Below are 18,017 nucleotides of genomic sequence, written 5' to 3' on the forward strand. Positions count from 1 at the left end.
CTCACCTACTCACTTCAGGCAGCTTATCAACACCACCTACAACTTCACTCGTCAGAACTACGCAATGAAGGCCCACTTGAGAGAGATGCTGCCTGCAGTGGCCCTAAGAAAGGCAGAGATAAGTGACTCTTGAAAAAACAGGCCCTCAATTTATTTGCCTTTTGTGACCTAAGATCTTAAAAAGCTAAATTGAAGATCTAAAGTAGGTCTGCGCCAGCTTCCATAGTTTTCTTCAGGTCAGAGGGAAAAAGAGGCAACGATCAAAGAAAGAAATACGGTGGGGTATTTGCCCCCTGCATTAACTCCCTCACTGAGAGTCCCCCAAGCACACCATGTTTCCCTCTGCTGGAAACATGGAAATCCATGTTTCCCATCTGAGGATTCCACTCAGAAACACCAAATATGCAAAGGTGACTTTTAGGTAAGTATCCTAGACACACAGATCCATTGACTGATTCTTACCAGCCAATGAGTAGTCACTTTATTCCTTCTTTGTTTCAATTCGGATAGACTCATATACCTGTATGTATGTAGAAGTCATACAACCCCTTTACAGAAAGGAAATTAACTGATCAGCTCAAGGTCACACTGCCAATCAGGGGCAGAGCTGGGACAAAACCCCAAAGTCTCCTGATACCCAGCCATGGGCTCTTTTCCATCCATCCACATTCCTGCCTTCACAGCTTTAAGACAACTATTTTTTTTTCCTTTTAGGTCAATAATTTTTAGCCCTCTTTGGTCAAGAACCCCTTTACGAAGGGGTTCTTGAAAATGTGGGCTCATTTCTGCCCAGTAAGATACACTGAGCTCCCAGATTTCACATATAATAAAGTTCCCTAGACAGTCCCCCCCACAAAAAAATATTTGAGTTCAGCAAGTCTTTATTTTAGGACAGTCTGGAATGTACTATAATTTAATCAATTCACAGTACTGTTTCAAATGAACTTGTGAAAGAATCCAAAAAGCTCCATAGAAGATTTTTCTCTTGGACAGAACACAACCATCGATGAGGCCAAACCACTGCGGCCAAGAGTCCCACACAGACACCGAATCTGAGAAAACATTCAAAGGAATTTGGGATGAGGCAGACCTCAAGAGCTATAAAACATTTCAGATCGCTTTCTGGATCTCCTCTCCTCCCAAGACGAAAGGAAACCCCATCCCATTTGAGCTGCGGCTTCTGCATCCATCACGTTGCTGGATCAACAACCAACTTCCTGGAAGCAACAAGCTCTTCTGGCTGTTTATAAGTTTTGCAAGCACTGGGAGCTTGTGTGCCAGAAACTCACACCAGCCCAGGTGGAGGGAGGAAATCACAGGAAAAAAAAAAATGTTTTTAATTAAAAAAAAAAAAAATTAAAATATAAGCAAGATGCATGTTGCTGGACCAAGGTATCACACTGCTGAAATCAGATGAAAGAATGAATTTCTCCTAACTTACAAAACTGAAATTAAACTCAGTCAGAATTTCTCAATTCTAAGTACCCCCCACCCTGCACCTCCTCCCCTGTTAAATCTTTCTTCAACCCTTTGGACTGTGTTTCCACTTTCCTAAACACAGTATCCACGTAAGATGGTATCTAATCAAATATGATATCAATTTAATTAAGCTTAAAACAACCATGAGTTTAACCTGACCGTGTTGGACAGCATTTAAAACCAACGAAGACTACATAATCTACACAGAATTCGATTTTCAGAAACAGAATATGGAAATCATTCCACAGACTTTGATAAAGTGAATGACTATGTAACTCCCATTTGGATTCCTAATTAAGCTGCAACCACCATGAAATCTGTCCTAAAAGGCTCTCCTAACCAACAAAGTAACAGGCTGTGGAGAAATTAAACTATGGACTTTGACAAAACAAAACCAAAGCATTCTGCAGCTACTTGAAGAAAAGCATTTTCAAATCTGTGTGAAGTTTAAATCAAGCACAGAGGGTTCCAGGACTGTAGTTCTTTGCTTTGGGGGGATTTTCTTCCAGGGTGCCTCCAACTCTATTTAAAGCAGCCTCAAGTAGCCACAGCTGGAGGGTCAGGCCTTACAAAGTAAACAATAGTTAACTCAATTAAGACTCATGACTTAACTACAACCAATGGCTAATTACCCCTCTATTAACCAACAATATCTGAAATATCACTTTTTAAATGACCCATTCGGAATTATGTTTGTTCGCTAAAGGATTCTAATCAACAATTAACAGCATAGTAGAAACCGCCCAATTAAGAGCTACATGGGGAGAGATGAGAGTTCCTCAGAATTACCCATTTCTGGCAAAGGACTCTAGCACAAAAGAACTTTCTAAGTACCTCCCACAAGAGAGAGAAAAACTGTATTCTGAGAACATATAAATTAAGAGTGTACACAGTATGCACTCAATAAACATTCTTTAAATGTATAGCTTACCACAATTCCCTTTGGAAGAAACAGACTCAAAATAAATGCTGATTTTTTCCCCCAAGGCTGTCCAAGTTCACATTTCTTTAAACCACCCCACAGTGAATGAAATGAAATTGAAATTTTCTCAAAAAATACTTATATCTTCATTTTTAAAAACCTATACATTTACAGATGAAGTGATATGCTTGGATCTGTTTCCAAATGGAAGGGGACAAGTGTATTAAGGCATAGCTCAAACAAGAGGAGCCATTATCACCAAGAAGAACACAAATAAAAAAAGCTGGGGAGGGTGTGGAGCAAAGGGAACCCTGGTGCACTGCTGGTGGGAATGTAAACTGGTGCAGCCACTGTGGAAAACAGTATGTAGCCGGCTCAAAAAACTAAGAATAGAATTACCATACGACCCAGCAACCCCACTCCTGGGTACGTATCCGAAAAAGCAAAAAGACTAATTCAAAAAGATACATGCACCCCAGTGTTCACAGTAGTATTACTTAAACTGCCAACATACGGAAACAACCTAAGTGCCCATCAATAGATGAATGGATAAAGAAGATATGATACACACACACACACACACACACACACACACACACACACACACACACACAGAGGAATACTATTCAGCAACAAAAAAGAACGAAATTCGCCATTTGCAGCAACGTGGATGGACTTGGAGGACATTATGCTCAGTGAAATACGTCAGACAGAGAAAAACAAATACTGTATGATATCACTTACACATGGAATCTAAAAAATACAACAAACTAAGGAATATAACAAAAAAGCAGCAGACTCAGACTTAGAGAACAAACTAGCGGTTACCAGTTGGGGGGGGACAATATATGGGGTGGGGGAATGAGAGGTACAAACTACTGGGTACAAGATAGGCTCAAGGATGTATTGTACAACTCAGGGATTATAGCCAATATTTCACAATAACTGTAATTGGAAAGTAACTTTTAAAAATTTTATAAAAAATTTAATAAAAAGGAGCCATAAGCGGCTATTTGTTGACGCTGGGGATGGTACATAAAATGCGTTACATTATTCTGTCCCCTTGTGTAGATGCCTGTAATCTCCCGAATAAAAAGGTAAGAAAAAACACCCTATACCAACATAAGTGACTTAGTTTTTTAAGTTCTTGGCTGCATATCTAATGTTCCATTAATTCAGAATTTTTTTCTTTTTAAATCAGACTTTTCAGATCTTCCCCTCACTAGAAAGAGAAGCTGTGGGACTTCCCTGGTGGCGCAGTGGTTAATAATCTGCCTGCCAATGCAAGGGACACGGGCTTGAGCCCTGGTCTGGGAAGATCCTACATGTCGGGAGCAACAACTACTGAGCCCGTGCACCTACAGCCCACGCTCTGCAACAAAGAGAAGCCACTGAAATGAGAAGCCCACACACCACAAAGAAGAGCAGTCCCCGCTTGCCACAACTAGAGAAAACCCAGGCGCAGCAAGAGAAGACCCAATGCAGCCAAAAATAAATAATGAGGAGGGAGATGAGGGGGGAGGGGCAGGGGTGGGGGAGGGGAGGGGAGGGAGGGGGAGGGGAGGGGAGGGAGGGGGAGGGGAGGGGGAGGGGAGGGGAGGGGGAGGGGAGGGGAGGGGAGGGGAGGGGAGGGGAGGGGAGGGGAGGGGAGGGGGAGGGGGAGGGGAGGGGGAACTGCCAGTCAGTGAGTAGCTGTCACTCCCCAGGCAGAGCCCCGTGTGTCACTGTCTTTTCATCCAGCCCAAAGTGCCACTGCTGGGGGTACAAATGCTTTCAAACGAAGAGCAAGGCCACTACAAAATTTGGAACTAAAGTGAGATTATCCATTCTCCAGTTCTAAAGTGCTCAATTCTTCTCATTGTATCTAACAGGCTATCATCAAGTACGGTAAACCAGCGAGGAAGAATTTATCAGTGCAACGTATGTCCTGGCCAAGATAAGCGCCACATTACTTGAATGGCAAATTATAAACTGGTGGAAGGAGCAAAGGACAGGAAGTGAGGAAGTGGAGGTGGGGGAGGGTGACACTTTATAAATGCTGTATAAAGCAGTCTTAGAAGATGAAGTTGTGTGATTTGTTTTTAATCAGCAAAAAAAAAAAACCCCATTATCTTGTTTCTTAGCATTTAGGCAACTCTACTGCAGGGCAAACCCTCACCCATTCCATTCATTTTCTTCCTAATAATAAGACAACTTGAGAAAAAAAATATTTGCAGATCATAAAAGATTAGAGACCTGGGCACCATAAAAGTTTAAAGAATAATCAATGCAAAGTGCTTAAAAAGAGACAGGCCATGCTTTCTTTAAACTCTCTGAATGCCACCTTTTGCCAAAATAAACTGAACAAGCAGTGATTGGAACCTGCATCCTGGTTCATAAGGAAACTAAGATGTATTAGGACTTGCAGAGATGAACGGATTGGTTGTTCACACAATGGGCTTTACCGGTTATGCTAGATTAAATAGTAATAAAGACGCAAACAATCGTAGCCGTTCATGTGGGCAAGGCTGTGAATCATGGCCATTCACGGGGGAAGGGATGCAGGTACAGGTGCATGAGCAAAAGCAAATGGCTTTTCAGGTGGCATCCTTGCCAGATTCCTCAGATGACCCTGTGCTCACTGCCCGTGTCCCCTACAAAGTTACTGTACAATGGCAAACAAACCAAAACAAACGAAAAATGTCAGAGCTCTCCAGCTCTCTGCACACAACCCCACAATCATCTCCCCTCACACCTCCTCCCCCAAACATTTCCAAAGAGAAGTGGGTACAGCGCAGGATTCAGCCGGCCCCAGCCTGCAACCTAACCCTTGATTGGAAGAGCACATCTGCATGTTTCCAAGCAATTGACCGAGCATCTCATAGGGCTCAGTTTCAATGAAACCCTGGGAAATAATGGGATAAAATTATTAGTTTAAGGGCCTCTCACTTCCCGGCCTCCTTCCCATACCCCACCTCCCAGAAGGGTAATGTTCAGTAGACAGAAGTATTTGCACAACTGGAATACATTTATAAACCACCTCAATCATTTTTGCTAATTGCATAATTCATATAATTTTTTGCAACTGTTCATAGCTTCCCCCCTGAATTTGTCTGAGCTTCCCAAGGGCACATAAAGTTTTACTCTATACACACCACCAAAAACTTCACGGCAGAAGGCTGTTTGGGTTGTGAGCCCTGCCACCTGCTTACGCCAAAAGAGATCTTCATTATCAGAAAAGTAAACTTTTCCCAGGAAGCCTCTGTCACCAGGAACTCTGACTTGGAGAGACTTGCCATGAGAGGATGCAAAACGTGAGTTACTGGGGCCTCAGCCTGAGGTGACTGATTCACACTGGACTGGGCTGAATACACGTGTCACCTAACTTAGTCTTCACAGCAGCTTAAGATAGAATATTATGATCCCCTTTTGAGAGACAAAGGGAAGAGGTTCACCACAAATCACACACACAGCTGTAGGGTGGTGGAGCCAGGAATGGACCCTAGAAATAATTTCCAATCTCTTCATCACTATTCCCCAGTGAATGGTGAGCACTGGGTGTGACCAGCAGGGATGAGGCACCCAAATAATTAACAGAGTAAGAGTGAAGGAAAGCTTTGCCCTCACCGGCTCTTTTCCCCATCAATAACCCAACCCGAGACCCAGGGTACAATCGGGCATCAAAGGCCCACCCAGAGGACAAAGAGAACACCTGAAGGCAGGACACGAAAAGCACGAAACACAGGGAAATAGGGAAGCAGCTTATTAAAAAAAACGAGCGACTTTTATAAGCAGACTGGGTTTATAGCTTGCGTTTCAGAAGATTATGCGTAAAGTACTTATATTGAAACCACACGTAAAGTATTAAATTATATAAACATACTAGTATAGTATGTTTATACTAAAGCATAAAGCCTTTGGCTAAGAAAAATTCATAAGCATGCCCCCACCAAAAAAAAAAGCCCATAAAAAAACAAAACCAGGGTACAAATTGGCAACTTTCAATTAGACCACAGACAAATCACAATATTCATTTTTTCTGTAATCCTGATTTAACTATTAATTTTGCTTCATGGCAACAATCGTCTATCAGGTTCTTCAGTAGAAAATTTCTCAGCCTTAGTCCTACAATTGGCCAATTATTAGGTAAGTCTGGACTACTATTCTAAACCCTGCAGTTATACAGAAAAAAATAACTCCAAGAGGGTTAACTATTGTGAAAATTTTAACCTCTGGTCTTCAAAGTCCTACTTCTTTCCGTGAGGACATAAAAACAGATCTGAGTTTCTGACGGGTTCCTACACTTTAATGGGCAGAAGACAGCCACATTACTGACAGACACCATGAACTGAAGCCGGGAGGTAGATGGAATGGACCCACAGGTTCAATGCCATGCTTAAGTCATTAAAAAACCCCCGCTAACGGTTCCTAAATTCGCCACCGGCCAGGGCACATGGGAGATTTTTAGATACTTCCCCTCCTCTGCCTGGGGACTTTCCTCCCACCTCTCCTCCCTCCTGTCTCAAGACAATGCCTTCAGCCTTTGAAACTGCATCCATTGTAAACAGCTCTGAATATTAACACAGCCCAGAGCCCTGCTCTAAAAGACCCCCAGGGTTTCAAGTTGCAGTTGCTGAGGAGGGGGAAGGTCCCCAATGAGTTAATATCACCAAACTCATTCACAAGTCGTTGAAAATCAGGCCTGCTCGTGAAACTTGAAGTCTTTCAACTTATGGGGTAAGTCAGAGGAATCCCTTTGAGTTTTAAGCCAACGACCTTGGTACCACAAACATCCCTGATTGCTTATTGAGCGACTTTCAATTCTACGAATCCCTTTCCCAGATTTCCCTCTCTGGTGTCACTTTTAAAATAACCAATGGCTATTTTAAACAACCTCCTTTCCCGGATAACAGACCTTCCGGGCTACAGCAGGTGCACAGAACTGGGCCGGGGGCATTGTTAAGTCACACAAAACCCTAGTAGCTCTCTCGCATTCCTGTCCACTCTGAAAGAGAGGATGCTGAAAAGCCTTTGCACCAGGGAGACACCTCTGCAGAATGGGGGAGAGGCCCTTTCATTGTGAGCGTGGTGTTTGAGGGAGAGAAAAAGGTCAGCCAGAGGCCATCCCAACGTGCTCAGGGAAGGCTGCGTGGGGAACTCAGGCCAAGGCATTAACACGGCAGGGAGAGAAACTTGCGGCCCCTGGAGCAGGGCTGGCGGGCCCGCGCATCCGGACATCCACTGGGAACCAGCTCTCATTACTCTGCACAGAATCGTCATCTTTCTGGAGATGAAGAATTACTGCCGACAATACATTCAAAAGTCCAAAGGTTGGGAAATCTGGTGACCCAGTGTAATTCCGGAAAAGGAAAGCACGCTTCTTTTTAACACAGTCTCTTGGAAAGGAGGAGCAAGAACAGCCCTGACGTACCCTAAAGGCAAGAGGCACCATGGGCCAACACAGTTCATTTGTATTGGGCCCTGGGGGTCTCCCGGCACTTCCTAATTTCACAGTCCTCAAAAATTAGATTTTACGGCCATAATTTCATATCAGAGGGACTTAAATCCTGTCCCTTAAAAAGGCAACCAATTTCATTTCCCAGACTTCCACTTAACTCAAAAAAAGTGTCAGAAAACTCTTAACAGATAAGTGCTCCATCATGCAGGGGAATTGAGGCCAGGCTTGTGACACTTGTTGCAAAAAAAAGGACTCTGAGCTCAGACTAAAGCTGCCCAAAACTTTAAAAGCACTTGCACTTTTCAGATTTTCTCTCTGCCCATTACCCTGTGTTCGAAAGGGTCCCTATTCAGAAAAACGCTTTGCCCACCCCCACCAATCGGAAGATGCTCATGGTCTGCTGAGTTCTTCTTAAGTGATACCGAGACTCAAAGAGGAAAATGGGCAGAAGAGAAGACCTCGGGGTAATCCAGACAAGAATCTACTTCTTAAAAACACACACACACAAGAATCTCAGCTTAGGTTCTGGAACAATTTGGTCATCTGCACTTTAAATCTAATTTGCATAAACAGGATGGAAAATATTTTCCAAACCCTTAATTCACAACACCCCAACACCTGGGCCTTCCAGCACAGCTGTAAAATTTGAAAGACAAAGGCCCTCTATGCTTCCCAACTACAATGGCAACCACCAAGGGACCTGCGTTTATTTTCTAATGTAATCATAAGCACCACTTTGGTGCCCAAACCAACAGAGGTTCGATTAAGTCACCCAGGTTCGGTACTGCAAACACGAAGGGAGACAAAATACAAAGAGACCCAAATCAATACAGTTGTCTTAATGTGACTCAGAATAACCACACTCGGTGACCTTTAAGGGATGTCCTTGCTTCCGAATGCCATGTCATCTTCCTTCCACACGGAGAAGGAGAATCATTTGTTCCTCTTCCAAGGGCCTGCCTGCCTTCCTATCACAATCCCATTAGGCCATCATTGAGCTAGCTGCCAGACCCTGTGAGCAAGCAATACTGTGCTCAACTTCATGCCACAGAGAAGAGTCTAAGGTACATTGTGTTTAACGTGTCTTAAACAGCTTCTGAAGCCATGTTCTCCAAAATAATTTCAAAGAAAGCAAACATCTGAGTTCTAAGAAGTTCAACTTCTTCTAAGGTTCTGGGAAGTTGGAATAGGGAGTGGCAGTGCTGGGAGCTATTTATGAATGTGCTGGTTGGACAAGGCCAATCGCACCTACGTAATGGGACGGCAAACTCAAGTAATGGCTCAACTACTACAACTATAAGTTATTGTGTTGAATAAGTTATCCTCAGGCCCTGGGAATGAACGTATTTTCCTTTCTCCCAGCGCCATTCCAGTTCTGCTATTCAAACCGCATTTACATCCACTATTAAAGAGTTTTACTTTCCTTATGCGGGGCTTAGGAGCAACTCCAAAATTAGATGCACTGTTTACAAAAGCAAAAAAAAAAAAAAAAAAAAAAATTCCATAAAGCCACAGGTCCCCTTCTATCTCAAACCCACAGCCTGAAATTGTTTGAACTAGCTGCAGTAAATCTAGTTCATGGGGTTATAAACTAGCTCAAAGCATTTTCTAGACACAATGGACTCGGAGGGTGTAAACGTGGTGAAACTATAAGGTATTTTATTCTATTATAGACAGAGACTTTCTCCCCTAAAGTCTTACTGAATCATAGCCAGGAATATAAAAGATATAAATATCCTGATGCAAAATTTAGACTAAGACTAATGACTTAAATGGAGAAATCTGAAGTCTAGGGAAAAATAAAAACACATTTGCTTGCTTTTTCTCTAATCAGAAAAAAAAAAAAACTTCACAAACATTTTTCAAAGGATATACATTCTGTACTGAATACCACATTGCCACATACTAACCAGAAGCCATACTACTCATATCTTAAAATCAAATCCGTTAACACCATCATCAGTATAATCAAGCCTAACTGAAGCTCAAAACAGCCAGTTTGGCATTTACTAATCATCAACTGTGTGAGGAAAAGAGAAAAGACTGCAATTTTAAAGGTATTTATGACTTGTGAAATGTCACTCCTTAGGCAGACAGAAAGCCCTCCAAACAACCAGTAGTTTTGCTCCAGAAATTAAAGGGCAAGGCAAAGTGGATCTTGTGGCCACAGGAAAGTGAAAACAGAGGACACCCTGTCCTCTCCAGGAAGCCACCACTTCTGAACTAAGTGCCTTCCCCACAATGCCACTGACACCTGGCATTGGGAGTCAGTCAGTCTTCCAACAGGTGAACACCTAAGATGTTAGTCTGATCCCACCCACATGATTTAACTTTTTAAAAAACTAAGAGTATGTAAAGGAAAACCCACAATACCCAAGACGACCACAACTGAATACAATACTACCTAATGACAACGCTGCGCTCCATCTCCCACTACCTTACACAGCCACCACCTGTGTTAAAACCCACACCTTCATCACTGGTCTTCCCTAAGGGGATTCCAAAGAAACAGCAGAATACTGAAGAGAAATCCTACACATAAGTCAACGGTCCAGTTTCAGAACTCTGTAGGACTGATCACTAGTGACCCATGTGCAGCGTGGTCCAAGTTAAAGATCTGTGCCCCGCTCTCAAAGGTACAGGATCTTCACGTCAGAAAGGAATTAACTTCCCTTCTTTCCCTTCACGGCAACCAGATTCCCAGACCACATGTTCTTAGATCAAGCCACAGGTGTTGGTTAAAACCGGTGTCACCAGTTTTCTTTCTCTTTTTTGAGCAGTGAATGTCCCGCCTGAGGTTACTACTGTGCCTCTTCTATATTCTAGGAAAGATGTCCAATTATTCAACTGAAAAGCAGAACTATTCAACCTAGGCCTCTTCTGGAAGGTACTAACAGTTCTGCAGAGATGTTAATTACTGATAACTGGACAGCATTTTGACTCATGGACTAGATTTGTCAGAAATTTTTAAAGCCTATGACATTCTACCATGTTTACAGAAATCTAATGTGGTGGTGGTGTTGTTTTCCTGCCAAACCTCCTGTAAGAAGTGTCCCACCAAGTCCGGATAGGCCAAAATCTGGACAGCACAGAAAAGAGCCTCTTGCGGGTAAAACACACTCTGCTTAAATCAACCCAGAGTCTGGCACTCTCTTCCAAAGTAGCAATACTCCAAAACTAATTTGCACCATTTATAGAGGAGAAATGCTAGAGGATGGGCCCCACTCCACTGGATCGTCAAGCCCAATGGGTCCCCTAGGGAACAGACAGGAAGGGTCTGGAACACAGTTCCCTAAAATGCCAACCAGGTGGAAAAGGACCAACTTCCAGCAGTCACAGATCTCCAAGAACTCTCAAAGCCCGATAACTCAGGGGGTCCTCCAGGGAAGGACTCAGAGGATGTCCTTCTGCCCGGGGCCTGAGCCAAGTCGGGCCACCAAGGTCCCGGGGAGATGAGGAGGCGGCTACACACACTCTCACTAATAAATAATGTAAATGGAAGACTGGAGGCAAAAGTCACCTTCATTCATTACCCACTGGAAGGCCAAGCAGCTCAGACAACAGAGAGTTGGGTTACAGAAGGGAAAAAAAGAAACACCCGGGGACCCCCAGACAGACTTCCTCACTCTCTCCCCTCCAGATGTTTCCCACTCTCCACCCACAGACATACAGCCTCACCTCCTGACTCTTTACTCATTCTCTTACCTCCAGAATCCCACCCACTCACCAACTCCCAGATGGCCTTCAGGAGCCACGCTCACTCACCTCCAGACCCCCACGACACTTTCTTCTCCTCCAGAACCTCAAGACCCACACTCGCTCACCTTCATACCCCATATCCCACGCTCGATCACATCCTTCCCCCCACGAGGTACACTTTCCTCCTCCAGATCCCCAAGACCCACGCTCGCTCACATCCAGATCCTCACGAGACGCACGCTTTTCCCATCCCGACTTCTTCGCACGCACGCCCTCTCTCCTCCGGACCCCCAAGGACCACCACTACGATCCCAGGCGAACAGTTTTCCCGCTCATTCAACTTCACATACAAGCAACTCAATCCGCACCCCTTTCCCGGGGAAACACCCCTGCCGCCCCGTCCCCAAGTGACAGCGTCCCGGGGCGCGGGGAGGACGGAAAGGGCGGCACTCACAGGCTCCGCGTCCAGACGGGCAGGTCCCCGGGCAGCGCCGCCAGCCCGCGCCCGCCGCAGTCCAGCGAGTCCCCAGCGCAAGTGCAGGCGGCAGCGCAGGGCGCCCGCGGGCCGGCCGCGGCCGATGCGGGCTCCAGCCGAAGTAGCACCAGCAGCAGCAGCAGCCAGTGGAGGAGAAGACAAGGCGAGCGGCGCGGGGCCCCGAGCGCTCGCCGGACCGGCCGCGCCATCTTGTCTGGAGCGCGCAGCGAACTCCCGGCGCTGGGGCTGCGAGGTCCGGGTCGACCGCAGGCGCGGGCGGGCCAGCGGGGGCTCCGCTCAGCACTAGGCTCCGCGCCGGGACATGGCCGCCAGCACAAGTTCTCTCTGCGGCGGCGACTCCGGCGTTCAGCGGGCCCCCGGTGCCCGAGCCGCTCCGCAGCGCCCGCAGGGGGCCGCGAACCCCGCGCCCATCCGGGCCGACCCGCCCGTGCCCGCTGCGAACCCCACGGATCCGGGCAAAGTGTGCTTGGCCGGCACTCCTCGTTCTTCCGCCGCGCTCCTGGCCGGGCTTCGGAGTCCCCGTGCACGCCAAGTGCCGCCGCCGCTGCGAGGAAGGCGCTCAGGCTCGCAGCCGGAGCTCTGCGCCCGTGGGCATCTTCCTCGCCGCTACGAGCGTCCAGCTGCAGACTCCGGGCTGGACGGCGCGGCCAACCCCGCACTGCTCCAAAGACCCGGTGAGCCTCGCTGTCCCAGCGCCGAAGACAGAGCGCGCGCACGCAGTTCCGGGCTCCGCACGGCTCCTCCGCTCTGCGAGAACCCCGCACACTTCGCAACCGAACAATCAACCGCTAGCAGCTCGCCTCCCCGGGGCGCAGCCCCGGCCGATCCCCGAGGCCCCGCCCCCAGCCGCTAGCCCTCGCACACCCCCTGGGCTTCTTGCCCCGCGGCCTCCAGCCGGCCCACGTTGGAGGCTTTGCAACAGCGCCCCGCCCCGCCCCCCGCCTGCTGCTCATTGGCTGACGGGGTCCACGGCGGCCAGCTTGGACGCCCATTGGAGCTCTCGCCATGATCCCGCCCCTCCTGCCTCTCGGGCCACCCCGCCCCACTCTCTTTTCCCACCCAAGGTGTGAAGGGCGGGGGACTGGGAGGAGAAAGGGAGAGACGGCCTCCGGCTCTTAAAGGGGACGTGCTGGCTGATGATGGAGAAGGGGGATGCGCACTGGGGAGAGGAGGAATAAAAGTATTCCCTCTGCATTTAATGGAGGGAAGAACGTTGGTAAAGAGGGTAAAGCCCCCGCTTTGGAGCGGTCTGGGCTAAAAGTTTCTTCCCTCCTTCCCAGACTGCAAACAGGGCCAGCGATTGACAGCAAGTTTACACACCCATTTTCCAGATGCCCACTAGGAGCAAAGATGCAGATTTAAAACTTCACTAATTTCCTACTGATGGGGGCATCTTTAGTTATTTTATTACGGGTGGCCGCCTTCCTCTCTCACAACCTGGAGCTCTTCTCGGCTCCTGACTTGTTTTTGACCTCTTAAATCCAGCAATATGTCCTCGATTACCAAAATGAATGTGTACTGCATGCAGAAACCGAATCTCAAAGGTGTACACAGTCCCACCCCCACCTCCGCCCTGGTGAATCGAAGGGTACTCCTGGAAACACTCCAGCCTTCGACAAAGGGGTTGCTTTGTTTGTTTAAATCAGAGCGTTTTAAAGCCAGTTTTCAAGAAGCAGTACATCGAGTACTCCTCAGAGACAGAGTAAAAAGGCAACTAGTAATTGTTACAAAGCTACTAACTTTGGCTCCTACTGATCCGAACATAGTAACCAAGTGTTAGGACAGTGTACTGAAACAGTAAAGCAGGCGCTGCGCGGGGACACACACACACACACACACACACACACACACACACACACTGCAAAAGTTAAAAGACTAGCACAGTAAGATATATAGCTGCTCCTATCCGCGTTTGGGTTTGCTGGTGTCTCATGCCCCTTCCCAAGAGTATGCAAGTCTCTACCATAACTGAACACATTGTCAGGAAAATTAAGCAAGTCAGGTCTGTTGAAAAACATCTGTGCCAGCAAATGAAATCTGACTTCTGTGTTACAGAAACGAAAGGGAGATGTTCCTCTGAAAGAAAAAAAAATTTTTTAAGGGTTTTGTCCCATTTTTGACACATTCTAAGGGGTTGCTTTAATTGAGATGTTAAAATTTCCCTCAGTCATGAGAGCACCTCTTTTCTTTAACCAAAATTGGGTTTGGACTTGGTAGCCAAGGGGTTGCTGGTTTCCTTTCTTTTTGCTCCCTCCTTCCCCTCTTTATCCCCTTCCCACTTCTGATTTATTATGCTGTCAACTACTGGTCCCTCATTTTTTCCTTCCTTCCTCCCTTCCTCCCTTCCCCCACCCTCCACATGATCTCAGTAGTAATGCCCAATACAATGCTCAAATATGTGTGTAAATCAATCCAAATGTGATTCCCAAGAAACATTATCAGAAAAAGGCTGTGCCTGACCCATGCTACCTAGGGCTTTAACCAGCTTTTATGTTTCATTTGTGATCCACATTAAACATATACCTTCCACCTGGACAAGAAGCAGTATATCTCTGTTATAATGCCTTTCGGTAAAATAATAGTAATAAGAGGAGGGATGGGATTTAAATGACCCCAAATTGGTGTAGTCCGCTATGTCAAGGTTTCTTAAATTTTTCAAGACCGAAGAACACAAAACAGTAATTTAATGCAGAATACCCACGAACATTTCTTTAAACGAAACTGTCAGACCTGCCTTGCCCCACCTCAGATGAAACAGCATTTGCAGCAGAAATAAAATGAACTCATTGAACCCCTTGAGATGTTGACCTAAAATTATCTTTCAGCTTTGTTCCATCATTGATACTGTAAAATGGAAATTTATTGTCAAATGTTTTTCCAAATGCTTGTGGGTGCACCTGTGAGATGCTTCCTTGGAGGATAGGAGGATAGGAGTTGAGAATCAGCAAGGTAAAGATGTGCTCACAAATCTAAATCAGCCCCTGTGGTCTGGTTACCACGCAGCCAGAGAGAAGGATACGAAAACGCAGGAACACTTGCAGGGACTGGGCGCCTGAGCCTTGGCAGTTCCCCTCGTCTACAGCAGAGCATGAAGTCATGTCTGCTCCCCATACCATGTATGGAAGTTTGCCCATATACTAGCAACCTGCTTGTGACTGAAAGGAGAGTGTGGGCTTGGAGAGCTCAGGGGAGAATTCACCTGTGGCCACAACCTAAAATCACAAAGACCTGAATGACAACAAGGGCAAGTTTCTAAGGGAGTCTCTGTCCCTGCTTATAAAAGAGCAAGTACTGGTCCATTCAGCACCAAGTGACAGTTGATTTGGGCATTCTGGGTCCTCATTTTCCTCCACTGCCATTTTCCCAATTTTAAAGAGTGACTTTTTCCTTAAAGGGGTCATCCAGGGAGTTTTTGGTTTTCCCATTCATTTTAATCTACCAGACACCAAACTCCAGGGGCCAGCATGGACTCAAATCCCCCTCAAAAATCACTGCAGGGCTCCCTCTTAAAAACAGGAGCTCCAGCAGTTAATCATCCTAAACCCACTGAAAGAGACAAACCCCAAATCTAAATAGCCCGAAATGACCAAGCAGGAGACAAGCAAATGACAAAATAACAAGAAGGCAGATTGATCACATGAACTTCTTTTTGAACACAAATTCCAGGGGACCGAATCATGGTGGTTTATGACAGTTCTAGGTGGTGATATTTGATGGTTTTAAAGAATGCTGAGATTCAGACATGCTTTCTGTGAGAAGAGAGTTTACACCATGTTCAGTACATGAAAAGACCACCAGGGCCGTATTCAGAAGACCTGGATTCTAGCCAAGCCTTGTTACCCATGAAACCTTTGCCCAGTTATTTCCTTTCTTGAAGCCTCAGTTTTCTCAAATGGAAAACAAGGAGAATGGTACTTCTGACCTGAGTACTAAGACAGTTAAGGAAGGATCCATTTTGATATAGGACCTGGGGGGCTTTATCAACTGTTTAGGGCGACATACATTGAAGGCTTATTTTTAAGGTATTATTGAATTTTAACTCTGAAAAAAATTGAGGGTCCAGGTACATACCATAGATGGGAAATCTTAGTAGGTGTTTTCAGCATAGAGGGTTTTTCCCCCCAGGCATGCCACAAAGGGTTAATAATTACCTATAAAACCCCTGAAGACTTGCAGGGTGATGACAGCCCTGCTTTGAGCCTGTTTTCTATCTCTCTTCCAAGGAAAATAAAGCTGTGTACTCATTAACTCCTTCCTCATAATACTCCTGTCAGTGACAAGGATGGGTAGACAAGGTAACAGACGAAGCTTACGAGTCCAGAGATGGAATATAAGAAGAGACAATTTGGAGAGTTCTCTGTTCCCCATCCCAACATTTTCCCTTTGGTGGAGGTGGGGAGACGTATGCTTTATTGTGCAATCTCTGGCTACTGGAATATTGGTCACTGCCCAAACGGTGCCAGGCTGCAGTCACTGCACGTCCACAGCAAGAATGGCCAATGCCTGAAGCTCATCTGGGCCCCTGCCAGTGTCCCCTTCCATTCCTACAGAGCAGCATCAACCAGGGGCCCCAAACCACTGGAGTCTACCTTCTAACACAAACTAGACCCTGCATGCTTGTTCTTGCAATTTTAACTGGTTCACTGAAAGAATAAAGAAAAACTTTACGAAAGCTAGGAGCATTTCAAAATTCTGAGATTCTGGAGCGATGATCAGTGTAAGAGGCAGCCTCTTTGCTCCAATGATGAAGAGAAGGGTAATTACATCATCACCAGAAGCTGTACCTCTCACTACCAATCTGCTGCCTTTCCAGTTATCACCTGGAGCCACACGTGAAAGAGGAGGGGGGCTGGAAATCAAAGTTTATGCTTTACTACCAGCAACTCAGAAGCAACACCTCAATGTATAGAAAGAACAGCACATTGGGCTTCCCTGGTGGCGCAGTGGTTGAGAGTCCGCCTGCCGATGTAGGGGACACGGGTTCGTGCCCCGGTCTGGGAGGATCCCACATGCTGCAGAGCAGCTGGGCCGGTGAGCTATGGCCGCTGAGCCTGCGGGTCCGCAGCCTGTGCTCCGCAACGTGAGAGGCCCGCGTACCGCAAAACAAACAAAAAAAAAGAACAGCACATTTATCATAACTTATAATAATAATTTTCATGAAGTCATATACCTTATATTTTTCAAAGCAAGGTCACATCATAACAACAGCTGTCATCTACAGAGCACTTATTCTGTATCTGTCATTTGGCAGAGTGCTTTAGGTACTTTCTTCATTGAGGTAGAAGCTGAGAAAAATGCTCGAGGCCACACAAGCTAATAAGTAATGAGGCCAAGATTTCAAGCCGTCTCTGAGGACACCAAAGATCCGTTATGACATTTGAGCCTCATAAACTTTGAATATGACAGTTTTTTTTAATTAATTAACTTATTTTTATTTTTGGCCGCGTTGGGTCTTTGTTGCTGCGGGCAGGCTTTTCTCTAGTTGTGGCGACTTGGATCTACTCTTCGTTGTGGTGTGTGGGCTTCTCATTGCGGTGGCTTCTCTTGTTGCGGAGCACGGGCTCTAGGCGTGTGGGCTTCAGTAGTTGTGGCACTCGGGCTCAGAAGTTGTGGCTCGTGGGCTCTAGAGCACAGGCTCAGTAGTTGTGGCGCATGGGCTTAGTTGCTCCGTGGTATGTGGGATCTTCCTGGACCAGGGCTCGAACCCGTGTCCCCTGCATTGGCAGGCGGATTCTTAAACACTGCGCCACCAAAGAAGCCCTGACTATGACAGTTTTTTTTTGTTGTTGTTGTTGTTGTTTTGCGGTACGCGGGCCTCTCACTGCTGTGGCCTCGCCCGTTGCAGAGCACAGGCTCCGGATGCGCAGGCTCAGCGGCCATGGCTTACGGGCCCAGCCGCTCCGTGGCATGTGGGATCCTCCCAGACCGGGGCACGAACCCTTGTCCCCTGCATCGGCAGGCGGACTCTCAATCACTGTGCCACC

The 18,017-nt window shown here is 46.4% G+C and overlaps 1 protein-coding gene across 2 annotated transcripts in view; it reads right to left on the reverse strand.

Annotated features, from left to right (window-relative positions):
• Nucleotides 1-12,228, reverse strand: part of LRIG1 (leucine rich repeats and immunoglobulin like domains 1) — a 119,012-nt gene extending 106,784 nt beyond the window's left edge. For both annotated transcript variants that reach the window (XM_079935012.1, XM_079935011.1), the window contains exon 1: nt 11,992-12,228. In XM_079935012.1, the coding sequence (XP_079791138.1) occupies nt 11,992-12,221 (230 nt within the window). In that variant the 5' untranslated portion in view covers nt 12,222-12,228. The remainder of the gene's footprint in view (nt 1-11,991) is intronic.
• Between the last annotated feature and the right edge of the window lie 5,789 nt (nt 12,229-18,017).

Source organism: Stenella coeruleoalba (assembly GCF_951394435.1).
Source record: "Stenella coeruleoalba genome assembly, chromosome: 10".
NCBI lineage: Eukaryota > Metazoa > Chordata > Mammalia > Artiodactyla > Delphinidae > Stenella > Stenella coeruleoalba.